This window comes from Amphiura filiformis, chromosome 5 (assembly GCF_039555335.1).
Source record: "Amphiura filiformis chromosome 5, Afil_fr2py, whole genome shotgun sequence".
Classification (NCBI taxonomy): Eukaryota; Metazoa; Echinodermata; class Ophiuroidea; order Amphilepidida; family Amphiuridae; genus Amphiura; species Amphiura filiformis.
The window spans coordinates 55,642,707-55,662,670 of NC_092632.1; the positions used below are offsets into that span (position 1 = coordinate 55,642,707).

Genomic DNA, 19,964 nt, shown 5'->3' on the forward strand with positions numbered 1-19,964 from the left:
TAACAGCCAACAGCCAAATACACAATCAAATTAATATTTGGATGCATCTGTGAAAAACTACCGACCAATTAGTCTGCTATCACATGCATATAAAATTTTCACAAGAATCATTCAGAATAGAATCAAGAGAATCTTGGATGAAAATCAACCTAGAGAGCAGGCAGGCTTCAGAGAGGGCTTTTCAACAACTGATCATCTACATGCTTTGAACCAACTGATTGAGAAAGCAAATGAGTATCAGCTGAAGCTTTGTATTGGCTATATAGATTACGAGAAAGCTTTTGATTCGGTGGAACACAGTGACTTATTTGCAGCCTTACGAAGGATTGGAGTCAACGAAGGGTATGTTAAGATTCTGGAGGACATTTACACAAACGCCACAGCTACAATCCACATAGATAAGGATGTCTCCAAGCCTATCCACATAAAGAGGGGAGTACGGCAAGGGGACACAATCTCTCCAAAAATATTCACAGCTGCCATGGAACAAATTTTCAAACAACTAGATTTAGACGAAAGAGGTATCAACATCGATGGAGAATGGTTAACTGACCTGAGGTTTGCAGATGATGTAGCCCTTACATCACCATCAGTAAAAGACTTGGAAGTACAGCTAAATAGTTTGAACACTGAGAGCAGGAAAATTGGATTAAAAATACACAAAGGAAAGCGAAATACATGACCAACTTTGACACTACAGAGTCCATTGAAATTGACAATGAACCGATTGAGAAAGTAGATAGTTACAAGTATGGGGGCAAGGCAGGCAAAATGGAGGACAGCACAGGAGAGGAAGTCTTACTGAGAATCAAGGCTGGCTGGTGTTGTTTTGGCAGGTACAAAGACATCCTTTGTGATAAAAAGCTACCAATGACATTGAGGAGGCGCATACGATCAATGTGTGTTACCCACCATGACCTCACGGCGCTGAAACCTGGTCGACAACTAAAGATCTGGAACATAAACTCACCACGACACAACGAGCCATGGAAAGACGTATGCTGAACATAACTATCTGCGACAAAATCAGAAACAGTGACATAAGAAATAAAACTGGAGTCAAAGACATCATGGAAAGGATCGGTGAAGCAAAATGGAGATGGGCAGGACATGTGGCAGGAAAAAACGACAACAGATGGACAAAAAGAGTCACTGAGTGGCAACCAAGAACAGGAAAGCGTAGAGGAGGAAGGCAAAGACGAAGATGGCGAGACGACTTAACAGCATATAGAGGCACCACATGGGTAAGGGATGCGCAAGACAGACAGAAATGGAAGATTCTTGAAGAGGGCTTCATACTACAGAGGATGAAACAGCCTAGGTGAGGTGAGGTGAGGTGACGATGGGGTGGTTGTGGCATCAGGCGACGCGTTGGTGTCCTAATCCTTTATTTGGCCTGTAGGTTTCAGTGACTGAGTCATGAAAGCAATCATAATAATATATCACAACATGCATACTAGCAAACAAGATTAATAATCCAGGGTTAATCACTTGTCTTCTGAAGTCTTTAGGGACCCATCATTAAACTTCAAGGGTGGGGGTAGGAAGAAAAAACTTCACCCACTATATGAGCAAAAAAAAACTTTCCCCACTGGCAACACTAAAAAAAACAACTTTCCCCACCTAACTCACAGTGTATATAAATGCATGAAATTTTTTTTTTAAACTTGCCGCCTTTAGGCAGTGAAAAAAAAATGCCCGACCCCAACTTCCTACCCCCTTTGAAGTCTAATGGTGCGTCCCTTAGTAATTTGTAATACTGGTATATAGTAGTTACTGGTGGACTGGGCTACTTAAATTCTAGTTCTTAGAAAACTGGCAATTGGGCTTCATTTCAGCAATTGAAAATTCTGATGATTTGGGGATCATTTAGGATTTGCCAAGTCTGTGAACTTATGATGCACCCCTTAAAACCTACACTACTGCAAAGCATGCAATGTTTGTGACTTTTTGTGTTCATGAAAATTTGATGATTTTGCAAGTGATGCCTGTGTGAGTCTTCATGCTTGAATATATTTCTTTTTCCTACATGGGCCTAGATGCCTTTTCAGAAAATTACCCAACATTGGTACATAATGTATACGTGCATTGTTGTATGTAAAACATTCGCATTAAAAGTCAAACTCAATTGACAGCCTCATCCACCCCGACTTTTCTCATTGTTGATGTGTTTTTGGTATCATATTATAATAGATCACATTCTTCTAAAATTACCAGTCTGAAATTTGACGCTCCAAGTCCATGTTTCCAATTTCCAAAGAAATTGAGAAAAAAAATGTCGATTTGTGGTTACCAATTTTAGCAAAATTTCACACGCCAGTCTCGCCCGAGAATTGTGGGTAGCCAAGTAATGAAATCGGGATGAATTCTAAACATATCACCCCAATACCAATTCACCCGCACAGAATATCAAAATATAGAGGGCGCTGTATTGATATACACTTAAAACAAAAATAAAGAAATACATACATATTTGTAAGGGCGAAATAAACAAAAAGCATGAATGCATGATCTTGTCAAGCATGGGAACGGGAATATGGAACACAGTGTTGTTTCGGGAATCGGGATGCTGGACCAAAAACATTGAAATTGAAATTTTTATTTTTTAATAAAAAATTTGAAATAAAATATGCAACAGGGTCAGAAATTCGCAACCAAGTGCGAGAATCCTTTTAGATTCTCCCAGTGGAATTTTGCAAGAATCCATGGATTCTCGCCATATAACTTTGTATGATAAATTGAAATATTTACGAGAATCCAACAATTAGATTCTTGCAATTTGGTTGATGAGAATCTTTGCGAGAATGGATTCGCGCCGCATTTCTGACCAGTGCAAACTGAAGAAATTAGCTCATTATAATAATAAAACATATAAAAATTACGCCCCAAAAAGTTGCTGGAGTTGTCGTCAACCGTGGTCTACCCCAAGAATATCTTAAGTCAATCACATCTGCACATGGGGCACATGTAGAGCCCGCTTCCAGTCTCTGTATACAACATGGTCCCTGATAGTATATCATGTAAAGTATGAAATCCAATTGATTCCTTCAAAGCCACACAGATGTATTCACATGCATATACTGTGTGTTAAAATAATCAAAGAACAAAAATTCATATGCACTGTGTTATCAGTATGACTTTGTATGATATGCTTTGGTGCACTGAATATAATGCATAAATTTCCAGCGTTGCAGCTTCCTGGTATTTAATAAATTACGGTACATGATGTATGTAGGCTTGTTCAGACAAAATTTGCAAGTAAAGTTGAGATCCTGTTGAGATTACTACATTCAAAGGTATAAATAAACAGATGCATTCACATTCACAAGTGCAGTAGCTACATGTACTTGCGAGCTGGTTTCAATGATTTTACAACATGTGTACATCCATCGACCAGCTATCCAATGTGTAAGGTCAGGAGTCACCGGGAGTCACTTGAACTTGCTCATGTAGGTGTGCTAGAGTGAGCCGATGTTACAACCAAGGCATGACATGTTCACTACGATGGTGAATACATTTATGTAAACACAAGCAACTTAATATCAAAATCAACAATAATATTTAACTTTATAACATTATACATACATTGTAATGTAAGTTGTAACAGACTTTTCTGTACAGCCAGTGATAGGATGTACTTGATCAGAACATGAGGGGTCTCCCCATCAGTCTGAAATACAGTCAATCCGAACCACCGTCAGTCCGAAAATCTAATTGAAGCTAGGGTTAGGGTTAGGTTTGATGTCTTTTTCAATTAGATTTTTGGACTGACGGGGGTTCTGATTGACGGTGTTTCGGACTGACGAGGTGTACATCTGATCTGTATATGACATACTTTTCCATGTCATAAGTTAGAAGTCTGATACATTAATAATCCTTTATCTCAGAGACTGTATGTAGCCTGCGAGAAATAGCAGAATACAATATAAAGTATATATGATTCAAATCTTTTAATCCACTCTTGCGTAAATTTCTCAAAACAAAAAAATGTTCCCAGTAGCAACTTTATTAGACCATCCTGAGTTATGACCAGTGTTTACTCAGAGGCTGTATGTCTCAAATTTGGCCCAGTGGAAATTATATTTGGCCCACAACAATTTGCAATGCTGTATTACAATTAGTCAATTTAAGGGGGTACTACACCCATTGCATTTTTTTTGCGGTTTTTTGCATTTTGTGAAGAAATGAGAAAAAAAAAATGGACAAAGTGGTATGCAAAATGAAGGGGCAAATCTTCTCGTTATATTGGTGGCATCGGTATGAATGTAGCTTACATGCTTTTGAAGATAGAAGCCAAAAGGAGGTACATCACTCATGCTTTAAATTCACTTCATTTTGGAAAGCTTGCTATCAACGGATTTTCGTTAAAATTTTGGATACGTGTTGCCAACGCATTAGAGAAATAATGTTGATATGTAAAATGGGAATAAGTGGTTCCTGATGGCTTCATGAACTTGGTGATTTTCAGAGCTCCACATCTATCAAAAACGAACTGGTTAAAATGCTTCTATTTTCAATGTTGAGCTATATTTTGTATTTGTAACTAGCGACATTATTTCACTGAAACTTACTTAAGCCATAGGTAACAGGTTACCACAACCATACTACAGCAATGTTGAAAAAATTGCATTTCTCGTCACCTATACCCACCATATTCAATAAGACTCGTAAGCTTAGATTTGCTAATTTTGGTAACTATTTTGTCGTTATTTTCTAATCCATTTCAACTAGGAACTCCAAAATTGATACAGTGATATAATATTTTAAGTGGATTCAGATTTTGTGTGTCTTACCTATCATTGTCGCTATCCAAGGCAAAAAAAAAGCAAAAATATTCCATAGAATTCTGCACCGCCACGGTATCCGAATTTTGACACGCTTAATTTTCACATCACCCGTATGCGTTATAATTACTTTTTATATATAACGAGCTGTCTCCGGGCTGGTTATAACCAGTTGCCGTGTTTTATGCATGTATGTATTTAGGTATTTTTAAGCTATTCTGGCGTATGGGGCAATCCCAAATACGGAGCCATGGAGTATGAAAAAAAAAAAAATTGACGGGCCGGGGAAAGGAATTTGGGAAAATTGGGCAGATCGAGGGGGAAAGCGATATTTGGTGCACATTAAATGGGACACGACTGATTTTTGAATAACACGCACTTTTGGAAGTCACGTCACGGGTAGGCCTATGCCAGTATTACGCAGTTAAAATCATGAAAAATTTCCTGCATGTTATCCGCACGCCTTCGTAGGCCCTACGCTTTCGCATTTAGACATTCCCATCTATACAATTTTAAAGGCCTATCCAGTAATCCCAGCAAAGTGTGAAAAATTAAAATTAATTATAATGTCTAAAAGTGAAGGATACCCCGGTAAGTCATTTAAATTGTCATTTGGTATTTTGAAATGTAATATTTGGCACATAGGATCCTATCAGCAGTAGGCCAATTGATGTAGGTGGCCTATCATAGGCTTAGCTAGTAATCAGATTCGTGTAAAATGTCTGATGATTTTTTTTTCTCGGGATGAGATTTTGTCTTTAGTACTCGGTGTTTGGCTAATAAACCACTAATAGGCCTACTATAACAACAAACAGGGACAACAAAGGCGATTATGGCCGGGGAAGGGAAGGGGAATGCAAGAGGTAAGAAATTTCAGTTGGTAGGCCTACACCATTTGGAAATCCCCCAGTGAGCCCCTTATCATGCTTATTGAATATTTTAGTAGTGTTATGACCCCGGGCTAACTTTTATTTTTCCGTGTTATGTACGCCTAATTATTAAATTGCGGAATTGTAGGCCTATACCGGGGCCTATACTCGTGCTTTACACCGATGATTCAGTTTAGTATCGCAACTCGCCATCTGGGGCGGTGAATTGCTTTCCCCATGCCAACAAATCTTTGCCCTCCCCACTTTGACATGCCAACCCCTCTATCGACATACCAAAACATTATCCCCCTACACCTAGGCCTACATGGCAGCCGGTATTCAGTTTTAGGCAGCAGGCGAGAAGGGCAAGCCGCAAGTTTTGGCACGTGGCTAGTATATTATTGCAAAAGCCAAGTATTAATATACCCGGGTATAATAGGTCTACTATTATTTAATATGTTCACGTTCTCTACTTACTTTATTAGGGCCTACCATTTAAAATGTCTAAAATTATGGAATTGTTAAAATGTCTTAAATTGCTGAATTGAGCAAATTTCTCATACGTCCAGTGCCGTAGGCCCATACATAAGGGGGCAATGGGGGGAAGCTACCCCCACCCCCTGTGGGAAGTCCGCCCCCCCCCCCTTGGATGCGGTCGCCCTGAAGAATTTTATTAGGGTCTTTTTGTACTTTTGAGCCTATTTTGTTTCGTCACAAATTCCCCCTTGAATGAGGGTTTCCCCTTTCACTCCTTTGCCCCCCCCTTACAAATTCCTAGCTACGCCCATGACCCCCCCATGACGCCACTTCACGGGGGGAAGAGGCACAACATACATTTCTTGATTTGATCAGGGATTTTACCAAGAGAAGGTGCTAGGCATACATGCTCATGTTTGAATCTGGCAACACGAGAACTTTGAACTTCTGCGGTAGTCTTGTAGCCGTCCGGCCCTGTTCAGTTTTATACACGCATTTGAATAGGAATTGTTTTGCGCATTTACTTAATGTTTATGGAGCACATTTTCTTCATTAGTTTGTCAAGTTGATGTCAAATGTTCTATTCTATATTATTTGGCAATAGTGTTTTTTTTCCTACAGTATGTCCAAACATGGTCCAATGTTGTAATTTGTTGTTTTCGATCGCAAAGGTCGGATATTTTTATTCCCGATTTATGTGCACCACCGAGGGCTTCGCAAGGGTGCAGAATTCGCTAAAGTTTGTGGTAATTTTGCCTTTTTGACACTAAAAGCGCATTCGATCCTTAATTTTATTTCAACAAAATTTTTGATTAGGTAGCATAATGAGGCGGCTACCAACTTTTTACCAAATCTTAAAGAATTATTCTCAAATGTCTGACCTGTGTATTTCCTATTGGTAATACAAATTGACGTGTCAGCCCTAGTAGGCAGGTCGTATTTTGGACGGTAGCGAGTCTAATACGTACTGTATGTAAATATCGATGAATGTTAGAAACGGCAGAACCCGGTTGTGAAGAAGACTACGTGGATCGTATAAGCGTCCTTACCAACCAGCCAACTTTAAGACAAATGGGTGAAAAAGGACACTCTTTCACGATGTTTTTTCATATTTTTTATTTCACATGATTCGTGCATATATCGCCTAGCTATATATGAAAAAATATTTTTTTAGACCAATCAAACCAATATATGGGTGTAGTACGCCCTTAAGGAATTACTGAGACAAAATTGAGTAAATTTTGGGGAGAAATGCTTCATTTGGCGCACTCAAATTCCAGAGAGAGTAAACACTGCACCATTTTGTCAGTGAGTGTTAGGGATATGTAACAAAACCTTGGATATCAAAAGTAAATTTAGGTAGACAAATCCAGTAAAACTACTCACGTCTTTAGCTTTCGCCATCTCGGATGACGGCTTTCTCAAAAGTGACTTGGTTCACTGCTTCTCCCGCAGAAAGTCACCAAGTCACTTTTGAGAAAGCCATCATCCGAGATGGCGAAAGCTAAAGACGTGAGTAGTTTTACTGGATTTGTCTACCTAAATTTACTTTGATAACCAAACCAATCCTACAGATGAAACTGTTCAGTGAAAACCTCGGATGTTTATAAAGTTACAATGAGCACAGCATACTATAAAAATACAGATGAGATAGGATTGTCCAAGTCTTAATTTCAATCAATTTGGCTTCATCATATCGCATTTCTTGGGTTAGCGAAAGGACGTAATATTGCTCATTTTGGCATCCTTGGCTTGCTGGGCCAAGGGCAACAGTGCGTTTTAATTTGCAAATTTGATTTTAGCCTTTGAAATAATGGCAACAGGTACATGTATGAAGTGAATCGAGAACTGACAGTGCCACCCCATCACTAGCTGGCTGTAGTCTGTAATGAGGGGAATGAAAGTTGGGTTTGGGTTTGCTGTCACATTATATAAAGATGCAGAGTGATGATGCAAAGTTCTCTACCAGTACTCTTTCATTATTCATTGCACATTCATAATTTAACACATTGATCAGGCTTTCTAATGGTAAACCAGCAAACATCAAGGCAAGAAAATACCTGTCAATTTACTATTTCTACGACTTACTTTCTTAAAAGTAATACTGATAACTATTAGTACATGTATTACATAATACATTAGCCAAATTGACCTCTATGCAGGAGGTATAAATGCTGATGCTGGCAAAGAAGAATGGCACTTGTTTACGTTTTGAGAGCAAATTAGCAGTCTAATTGGCTTATTCAATCATCTCGCAATCATATATTAATCCGATTGGCTGAATATGCATCAAAGACTGAAATATGCTTTTCAAGTTTTCAATAAAACAATTTGGCATTTTGGCAAAATAACGATTTCTGTAAAATGGTAATGCAGGTGGGCAGGTGACAGGAAACTAAATAACATCAACTTTCATTCGCTCATTGTAAAACCTGTAATAAAATGAGCGTGGAACAAGTGAGAAAGTTTAAGCTTACTTGTCATATTCTGCATTATCATGGTCACATCTAGCATCTTTGTGATTCTGCCAATCCTTCCCATGCTTACAGGTAGTCAACAGAATAATATCCTGACCATTGTGTAAATGATATAAAGCGTTCCTTGTATCAGATCCTATTCCAAACAAATATCGCTTTCCTTTAAACACTAGCAAATACTTTCGTTGAATTGGAAAATTATTCGTTTGTAATTCCCCTCTTGTTCCGCCCCTTTGTGCGTGGGTTTTGGGGAATAATGGCCATGATATATCAAATCCAGGCCTGAAGTACTGTTTTGTAAAACTTGCTTTGGCTATAATTGCTTGGCCTAAATCAAATCCAAGATCTTCGGCATAATCTGGCCAAGTCCCAGAATACAAATTGAACACTAGATGGTTTCTTCCGCTGTTCCAGTATGGTAGATTTTCAATTCTAGTTTGTGCATCATGCACCATATCAGAGCTGAGTTTATCCCTATCCAGCATGTCAATCGAGGGTACAAATAAACAAGCTTCATTGGGATCCTCTGTAAAGTATCTCGAGTCCCTCAGAGCACCTAAAACTTTTTTATAAGCCTGACTTATTAAATTACTTTCATCAGGATAAACATACACTTTAAAACCTGTTCTACATCTAGATAAATCAAAACATGTTTCCATACGGCACTTGCGACCTTTATATAATTTAGTTTTATCTTCTCTTCGAGTTCGAGACGATACATGATGTATGTCAAAATCATCTACAGTATCTATGTACGGGCGTAGTAGTTTAGCTAACGTGTGCCCTATGTTCCCACGGTCTTCGTTGTATAGCATATGAAGGCCTCCATAGTAAAATAGTAGTAGTAAAATACCACTAAGAAGTACTAGCGTGTATCTTTTCCTCGCCTGCATCTTGAGATATTCCTTTTACATCCCATCGGAAGGTATCACTGAAAAATTCGGTCGTTGGAAGAAGAAAACCACGCAAAATTCCAGAGACTCCATGTGAATATTCCCCTTCGTTGTTGATGTTGACTAATCCAATTGACAAGAGTTTCTAGATACTGTCAGAAGGTCAATTTAGAATATCCCTAAAATATAAACAAACTTTTTAAACACTTTGTTTGAAGCAAATTAGTCCCCAAAAATGCATTCCATTATAGTTTTTGATGTAATAAATATATTTAGGTAGTTTGAAGTGATTATCATGCTATAATTAATTTAAACAAGTAACAATAATTTAGGTACATTAGTAAAGAACACATTCAACTTCATGACACTTCCACTTCGTGTGGATTTCAAGACGATGGTTGCCAGAAAACCAACCCAATGCGCCGAAGAGGCGCCTCAGTATAAAGGGGCGCTGTTCATGGAAATGGAAATCAGGCCTGGAAATAGTAGATAACTATCTACTAGGCCTATTTCCATGTTTTAACAGACACGGGCATAGAGTCAAATTGCGACTCGGTGATGGACTCAGTTTAGTGCGGATGATCCTGGCTTTAGATGATTAGGCCTACTCATAGCCGTAGAGCCGGGGTGGGGGTAAATCCCCCCAATATTTTGCCAGTGGAGGATGGTCCATACAACCATCTTGGCCATTTTAGTGCCAATTTGTTCGCGCTTTGCGTGAATATATTCCACTTTTGCACCATATTTCATCATTTTAATTTCACGTGCTTGAGCGCATTTGTACCATAAACATATTTGGTCGCCAAAAGGTGCTGGATTCACTAGGCCTATAAGAAGTTTTTTTCCAACCCCCCCCCCCCCCCCACCCCAATGTCAAAAAGAAATCTACGCCACTGTGATTACTGGATAGGTCTTTTTAGGCATAATGTTTCGGAGTAATAGGCTAGATGCCTACATAACATATAGGCCTACAGATGAGCGTAGCCAGCAGGGGTGTAGCCAGCTTTCTTGGTCGGGGGGGGAGGTATTTTACATTCTTTCCCATTATCCGGCTGAAAAGGGCTATATTGTTATAATGTGCGTGCGTAGCCCTGAAAAATTTTGTATTTTACACTATTTTGGCCCTGAATTTTGCTACAAAAGGGGCTCCTTGCCCTTTTTCTTTTTCTTTGCCCTCCTGATTTTCTCTTTCATTTTTTGTCAAAGGGGCACTTTTTTCTTTCATTTTTTGTCAGGGGGCACTCCCTGGGGTGACAGGGCATGTGTTTGTAAAGGGTTTTTGGGTGACAGCGACGCTGAAAACGGTCAAATTAAAACAGCCCTACATACAGGTCACCTCCAAATTGGGAGTGCTCCCCCTGGGGGGGGGGCTTTATTGTGAGAATGCAAAAATTCGGTATTTTAGGCTATGTCGGCCCATGATCAGGGTGAATTTTGGTTAGTGGCATAGATTTCTTTATTGGGGGTGGGTTGGGAAACTTTCTTGAAGTATAATGACTCCAGCACTTTTTGGCAACAGAATAAGTTTATAACTGCCATTTTGAAGCTACACTGTTGAAATATGTGCAAAAGTGGAATAAATTCGCGTGAAGCGCACAGCATTTGCACTTTTGAGCTCTTTTGGGACCGTGGCCAGATATAAGGTTAATTTGGTCAGAAACCCACATACAGCCGTCAACATATTGATTATAATGAATTTGTCTTAGATTGATCTTTAAAATGATACTGTGCTGAAACGCGCCTGAAGCACACACAAATTTTTACTTTCATCGCTTGGAGGGGTGCAGAATCGATGCTAAATTGGTCAATTTGGCACCCCTAAGTGTGGCGCCCAGGGCACGTGCCACCACCTGCCCCCCTGTCGCTACACCACTGGCCCCGTTTATTTTCCTTTGCCTTATTTTGTCTTTCATTGTTTGGGGGTCATTCTACCCCCCCTGCTAGCTAGTAAACAAGAAGATAGGTGTAGGCCCCCATAAACAAAGGCCCTATCGGAGGCATACTTACTATTTTCTTGGTGGGTCAGGCTAGTCTCCTCCACAGCCAGAGGGAGCGTAACCAAACTGGCTGCGGAGAAGACTACGCGAGTGACGCATAGGGTCTAAAAAGCACTGATTTTCAAGAATACTAAGGGTAGTTTTATGAAACTGAACAACTTGTTTACGGTACCTTTTCAAATTTTTGGCAAATTACGAGTCCAAAGAGGGCAAATTTTTTCATTTTTACTAGCCAAAAAACTCATTTTGGATGAATATTTTATTTCACACGCTGAGTCTCAGAAAAATATCATATCTCTGACATTTTTAGGGGTCAAACGATTAAATGGCAATCAGTGTTCACTGGGGATTAAACAGTTCAGTTGAAGTTCATTCATTCATCAAAGTCAACGGCGGCCGGAACTGGGCCAGTTTGGGTGTTGCCAAATGGCAATGCTCATAATTTGGGCGCATCAGCTAATTGTCTTTGTTATAGGTGGCGCTAAACCCTATTGCACAAAACAGTGAAGGGGTGGCGCAATAATTATGTGTACCCCGGGGTGGTGAATTATAGGAGGGGAGCAAAGATTTTTGGCAGGCCAAAGGGGGGGCAAGCATTTTTCGGCAGGTCAAAAGGGGAGTCAAGCGATTTTTGGCAGGTCGAAAGGGAGGGGCAAGCAATTTTTGGCACAGGATATTTTGGGCACCGTTTCTAGCCTATGCCCTAAAAAGGGGTAGGAAAACGTTAGGAACATGTTCAAATATGCAAAATTTTCTGCTCGCTGTGCTCACATTATATGGTAAGACAATTAAAGGTTTTAAATTCGGGTTCCCCAAAATCTTGCATGTGTAAGGTGGGAGGGCAAAGATTTTTTGGCACGCCAAAGGGGGGGCAAGTGATTTTGGCAGACCATTTTGAGAATTCACCACCCTGGGGTACACATAATTATTGCACCACTCCTTAGACCAGGTCTAACTTCTCAACTTTAGACCCGTAACGGACCCGGTCCGGGGTCTATTAACGGCCAGTGCACCCGGCCAGTGCGTCAGCCGTCCCCACGGGAATGTTCATAAATACTCGGTGGAGTGGGTTGGAAAAGTTGGCGCCTTGGACACAAAAACATTCTTGATTCCCCATTTTCAGGGTCTAAAAATTTGTTGATTCCCCCTTCAATGTTTTTGACCCCCCCCATATCTACAAAATAACAAACGCTATAAAATAAATCTAATTTAAATGAACTTTTATTCCAAAGTATTCATGATGACAGGTAGGCCTATCTAGTCATTGTTTATAATGTCTAAAATATCCTTTAATTTGGTTGATCCCCCCTAATACTGTGTTGATTTGAAGATTTAGGTACACAACTGAATACTTAAAACAATTTGGAATGTGCACGCCTTGTCGTACACATGACTTTTACCCTCAAGTTTTTTACCCCCACCAAAGTATTTATGAACACTCCCCTAATCCAGTCCACGTTTTGCTATATTTTCCAATATGACTCGATGAAAAGGTCCACTTCTTGGTGAAAGGTGTTCAAAAAGTTCAAAAAGGGGGAAATTTTATTAAAGGGGATTGCCCCGTGGCCCTGGTCAAAATGTGCCCAGGATCTCAATGTAGGCCTAGGCCTATAATTACCATGCGATGTATATAGCATGTAGGCTGATTTAATATCACATTGATAAAATACTACAGGGCTTGAATGTTTTTACTTGAGGTGAAACAATGCGCATAATACATCAATCACAGGTTAGAGCAATGTAATTGTTTGCTAGGGGTGAGTAGCAGTCTCAAAAGTAAAATGTTGACATTATTTGACAAGGAATTAGGGCCTATAACAACTGTAGAAATAAGACGAACAAACCGAAAAACCGTGTATTAAAGACAAAATAGGAATTTTTTCATGAAAATGTACGGTACTTTCTCTACTTAAGGGATCGGATAGCAACATTCGCGAATATTTTTCTGTGGGATCTGAGAGCAAATCAGACAGGCACACAATATTGCATTCTGCATAGGAGGATATCAAATAATTTTGATTTATTGAAAATACGAATTTTATGGCAAATTATTAAAATTGATATTTCTTTATATTTTGTAAACTTTAAAAATCTAACGATATGTAGAACTTTGGGAGGAAAAGCAGTCCATTATTTGAAAATTTTGACAGTAGTATACGCGTCTGTAGGGACGTTTATGAATATTCATGAACTCATTAATATTAATTAGGTAGGCGGGGCTAATTAGTGTATCTGAATATTCACGAATGGGCGGGGTTTATCACTATTATTCATGAAAATGAAGGAATAAACGTGATCAAAATAACGCCATTCTCAATCGAGAAGTCGAATTGTTAACGACGTTACACAAACGATGCAAAACAAACGAGAGAGACAATAATTTTGTAATCTTTCACCTTTACTTTATTAGCAACATCAAGATATAATACTATTAATTACATATTTCGAGGAACATTACCGTATCGATGAAGAATAAAGAGAGCTTGAAAACGCTAGATACGTTCAGCTCCAAAATCGTTCACTAGAATCGACCGACTGTAATTTTTTGGGACGTTATGCTATCGAAATTAATAGTCGGGTCGTTCAGATTCTAGGACGTTCGCTTTACACTATAAACGCAAAGTTACATTGTACATCGTTTTACACGTAAAAGGTTGCTCGTCTCGCTCCAAACCTTCCTGGTTGTCCTTAGCTCTGTTGACCAGCTACACTCGCCCAAGTCCGACTGACCAGCTCCGCTTTCGTGTAGATGAACCCATCTGATACCGAGCAATAAGCGATATTTCGAAACATCATCATTTGTAAAAGCCCGTCTCTTCCGTTCCGATACCCTTTATCTTTCCATTTTGCCACGGATACCGTCGTACCCTCCGTAAAATCGATTGATAACGTATATCCTCATTCCTGTTGGTTCACGCGTATAATTTGAATTTCATTATGGTTACAATTTCTCTCGTCCATAAGGTGTAGATCTCCACAATAACACGGTGTCACGAAAATGTAACGCGGATCATCCATCATAAAATCTACACACGCGTCAAATTCGTCCATATAATCCCCATTCTCTTCGAAACCTTCATCGGTTTCCGTTTCTTCGAGGCAATCGTGTTCCGCTTTAGGGTATGGCAGAACAACGTCGCAAACTTCGCAAGTAAAAATCTGTATATATAATGGTTTGGTAGGATCGTAAAATTCCCCTCGATGTCCCACGTTGCTAGTTGATGCGCGTCTATAGAAATAATTTCATAGGGTTCTCGATGATGGGGTTGGACGTTTTCTGCAGCCATCGCGAAAAGTCACGGACTTTCATTTGGGTACTGGAAGAAATAATGACGGCGCAGTAATGACGGGTTTTCCTTAAATACACGTAAACGTTCGATAATTATAGACGCTACGTACGAATACGACACGATCACACTGATAGTGTCTATCGATCTGGAACGCTCATCGAGCGTAAAATCAAACAGTATCAAGACGACGTCAGAGAAAAAATTCAAGGATCTGTAACGTTCATCGAGCACCCAAAACTTCAGATTACGATGACGCCACGAGACTGTCAATAAACTTTGAACGTTTGTAAAGAAAAGAGAAATGTTGCGAATACGAGCAAGTTATGTTAAGGCACTTCAATAGACTATATCGATGGTGATGTCGACATAAGGAAACGTTAATACGACAACGGAAGAGGAGCAACGGTTTACTCTCACGACTGAATTGTAACAACGAGTCTCGCTTGTTTATTATTCTCGTACATCGCGCAAAACAATCAAAACTAGTATATAGAAACAATGTCACTCAGGGCGGTACGGTAAACCCAATGTTCCGACGCCGTTAAAAACAGGTATCGTTAATCGGTGGTTGATTTGGCGTGTCAAGAAACAGTCAGCAAATGTACAACAAGTCTCGCTCCAAATTAACGTTGTAACTTCGCTCGTTTGACGGCTCAAGAATAAACGATGTCGCGCTCCAATTTACCGGCGTTTATATTGCAACAGTTTACGAGGCTTGACAATTTGTTGTTGAAGCGATTTTAAGCACCGGTTTCAACGTCGTTCAAAAATACGACTCATTCATCGGAGAAAAAATATCCAACAAAGCGAGAGTATTCAACAAAGATTTGTGGCCGTGTCGCCGTTAAAAACACGTTAAGAAGCGCCGATTGTAACGTCACGCGGTGGATAATTTAACGAGTCAAGAAACAACCAACAAATCGGGACTAACCGTTAAAAAACACGACTCGTTAATCGTTGGATAATTTGTGGCGAGTCAAGAAACAACCAACAAATCGAGATGTTCAACACATTACGGTCGTTACAAACATTTGCGGACGTGGCGTTGTTACAAAACACGATCGGTGGACAATGTTTTTTCAATAACGCGTCTCGCTCCAATTTAACGCCACTAATATTTGTGACTAGGCGTTGTAACGTGATTTCGATCGTTAAAAACACGATCGGTGGTTGGTTTGGCGTGTCAAATTATCAACTAGTATCGCTCCAATTTAACGCCGCTACTATTTACAACCGTTGACGAGGCGTTGCACCGTGATTTTGCTCGTTAAAAAACACGATCGGTGGTTAATTTGGCAAGTAAAGAAATAATCAACTAATATAGTATCGTAACGACGCTCAAATTGGCCGTGTATAAATATGTTTTCAAACACCAGTTTCATAATTTGGCGACAAGAGAAACAACCAACAAGTTCAATAGATATTTACGGATAATTTGGCGAATCAGGAAACAACCAACAAATCGAGACTAACCTGTTTTAACGTCTTTGAAAAACGCGAAACGTTAATCGATGGATAATTTGGCGTGTCAAGAAAAAACCCATTAAAAACACGTATCGCTAGCCGGTGGATAATTTGGCGACTCAAGAAACAACTAACAAATTGAGACTAGCCGGTTTTAATGTATTTAAAAACGCAAACCGTTCATCGGTGGGTGATTTGGCGATTTCGAGAAACAACGCGCATTACGACCGTGAAAAAAATTTGACGTGTCAAGAAACAGTCATTAAATTAACAACTAGGCGTTAAAAACACGATGATTCGGCGTATCAATTAAACGAGTCTCGCTCCAATTCAACGCCAATAATATGTGTGACGAGGCTTTGCAACGTGATTTCGCTCGTTACAAACACTATTGGTGGTTGGTTTGGCGTGTCAAGAAACAGTCAACAAATTAACAACGAAGTCTCGCTCCAATTTAACGCCGCTAAAATTTGCCGTGCTTTTGGCCGTTAAAAACGCGATCGGCGGTTGATTCGATGTGTCATGTAACCACGGCTGGTGGTCGCTAATATTTACAACTATTACGCTAAAATGTACGCTAATATTTACAACCGTTGACAACGCGCTGCACCGTGGTTTTATTCGTACATCGCACGAATCAATCGGAACTCGTTGTTTAGGCGATTCTCTCGGAATAGTACGCTAAACATTTTTAACATCGGTTTTAAAGCCTTTTAAAAACAAGTATCGTTAATCAGTGGAGTCAAGGAACACGGCGTTAAAAAAACACGTATCGTTAATCGGTGGATAATTTGGCGAGTCAATAAACAACCAACAAGTTCAACAGATATTTACGGATAATTTGGTGAGTCAGGAAACAACGAACAAATCGAGACTAACTCGGTGGCTAATTTGACGAATCAAGAAACAATCAACAAATCGAGAGTACTAGTATGCAATACACCCATTTATTGTGTTTAACCAACAATCGCCGATCGTTTAATAGTATTAACGCACTTCTCGTTTCAATCGTCGATAGTCTAGAAGACTGAAACGTTTTGAAAGAAGTCTCACTTAGTCTCACCTACGATAGATAGCGACGTACATACATCACCGAAATAAATCACAAATAAATTCGTAATACAGCGTAGAGTTAGGCTGCTAAGATAGTTTTATTAATTTAATATTAATTCAAGTTATTAACTTGCCGACACGTACCAACTCTACCCGCAAAAATTCGTTGTAACATTTATTTATCTAACCAAGGAGGACTAAACGATATAATCATAAATCCTATAAAGTATAGAATAAATCCAACAACGGTATATTCCTGCAGTATTCCATTAATATAATTCCAAGATCGTTGTAGGTTTGGTGAAAATAGAACGCCCAATAAAATCCCGAAATCGTTGTATAATCTTTTCGTCCATTATTCCATCAATATATTTCCGATATTGTCCAAAGTTAGGTTAAAAACAGAACGCGTAATAAAATTCACGAAGATATGATCGAGTATAATAATTCAGCACTACATGGTATAACGATGTTATCTCTTCAAAATCTTACGGTCGAGTGATGACGTCAAACGCTTCGAGGGATGATATAGAACAACGAGTTAAACCTCTTCACGTGTACATACCACGTGACTCGCTTCTATGATTATCGGCGATGACGTCAAACATTTCTAAAGCTACGCTTTTGATTGGCTCGGTCGATAAAGGCGGCAATTATTGAACCGCTCTCGTGTACACAACACGTGAGAGCGTAGATTCTCGCCGTAACGTTCAGCGGTGAACTATTAACTTTATTTTCCGGATGACGTCACGCAGTTCATATACTATAAAACCGGAGGTGTGCAGATAACACACTCATTCGACTACATCGATGCACGAAGTTCCGATAACTCTCGCAACATGGATGTTTTTATTAGTGAGTGCCGCTCTTTGGAGAAACTCGAGACCCTCATAGGAAGAGGTTTAGGCGACAATTATATCAACTCGCGGTGCTCAGGATGTTCGAATTGATAAAAGACCCCTATATTCAGTCTTCCAGCAGACCGAATTTCGTTGAAAAAATCACGACCTCTGACGATTTCGAGGAGTTGCGACGGATAATGGATGAAGATAATGGGCGGACCGAGATCACGACCATGGCTTTCGCGACGTATAATTCAACTCGCTACAGAGCGGAACATCAAGTGACGGTGGTGCCTAATAAAGAGGAGAAACTGACCCGACTCTGATCTACGAAGATCAACTCGCCCCCTCGTCTACCGTTGCCGCCCCGAATACAGGAACCCCCACCGTATCATCGATTAACTGGAGTGTCGCCGCCGAAATCAGCACTACGGACGACCTCGATAGATTAAACGGGATGATCGAAGAAGATGACTGGCGGACCGATATTTCGGGATTAGCTTTTCAACGAATTTTAGAACTCGGGGGTGATATAGATTTCGACGCTTTGTTGAGGATTACCCCGACTTCGAACGCATCCGTCGAGGAGGATACCGATTGGAGGACATGGTTAGACGACTTAATGGAGACGATCGACAACGACAACATGACGGGAGGGGAAAATCCGGTCACGACGGGTGAAAACGTGAGTAAAAGCTTTATTTTCAACGATAATTTCTATTTCTAAAAAACGTTTAATTTTGTTAAACACGAACGTACGTAAAATCTTAACCGATATTTTTTTTAATTTTGTTATCGGTAAATAGGTCACGGTAGATGCAACGAACTATGTTGGAGAAAGAAAACGACCGGCCGACGAATCCGTGGATGAATTGAGAGCCGACGCCGTGGACGAAGAAAGAGAGAACGAGGAAGATCGACGTCAGGTTCCGGACGAAGCTTCTACCTCGACTGACATTTCTCGGTATTACGAGTTTGAATCCATGAACAGCAAGCACGTCAAGAAATTCAAAGCCACGGCTACGGATTATCGCTTAAGAGTGAAAAACGTGAACGAAACGTTCGCCATCGATGGGCTACCCACGCTCTCCGCCATCATCGACGATGTTCTGGGACGACTCGGCGATGGTGTTCGTCCTAGGGACATGATGAGGATTGTCCTCCAAGCCCCGGGGTTGGACAAACCCATCAACCTACCATTTATCAAGAAGGACGACCTTACCATGGACCGTTTCATGACTAGAGTGGAGCACGTTCTCCAATCTAAAAAGGACGTCAAACTGGATAGTAACATGGACATTAACGTCGTCCATATGCAGATGCCGGACGGAGGTAAATCGGACCGAAGAGTACTCAAGACGTGGGTGGAGAAGAAGAAAGATTGGCGTTGTATCATTCCCATCACCAACCGGAGCGACAACATGTGTCTAGCCAGAGCCATCGTGACGGGAATCGCTAAACAGGAGCTCGGGTCTAGAGAATGGATTTGGCGAAGTATACGAGATGGCAAGAAACATCAAGAGGAACATGCCCGAGATCTTCACGATAAAGCGAAGGTCCCGCTTGACGCCTGTGGATTGGCACAAGTGGAAATTTTTCCAGAAAGTGGTTTCCGAGTATCAACTCTGCGTCGTCTCCAAAGACCACCTGAACAAGATCATATACGAGGGACCGAAAAAACCCAAAGGCATTTATCTACTATATAACAACCATCACTTTGATCTCATCACTTGCATGAGCGCCTATTTGAACAGGAGTTATTGGTGTCATCCGTGTAAGAAACCGTACGATCATAAAACAGAACATCGGTGCGAGAAC

At 40.2% G+C, this 19,964-nt stretch overlaps 1 protein-coding gene across 1 annotated transcript in view; it reads right to left on the bottom strand.

Moving 5' to 3' along the window:
* The window catches only part of LOC140153402 (exostosin-1-like), a 118,345-nt gene extending 108,704 nt beyond the window's left edge, over positions 1–9,641 (bottom strand). Inside the window, 1 exon segment of the mRNA XM_072176151.1 lies at positions 8,608–9,641. Within this exon segment, the coding sequence (XP_072032252.1) occupies positions 8,608–9,500 (893 nt within the window). The 5' untranslated portion in view covers positions 9,501–9,641.
* Positions 9,642–19,964: the final 10,323 nt, after the last annotated feature.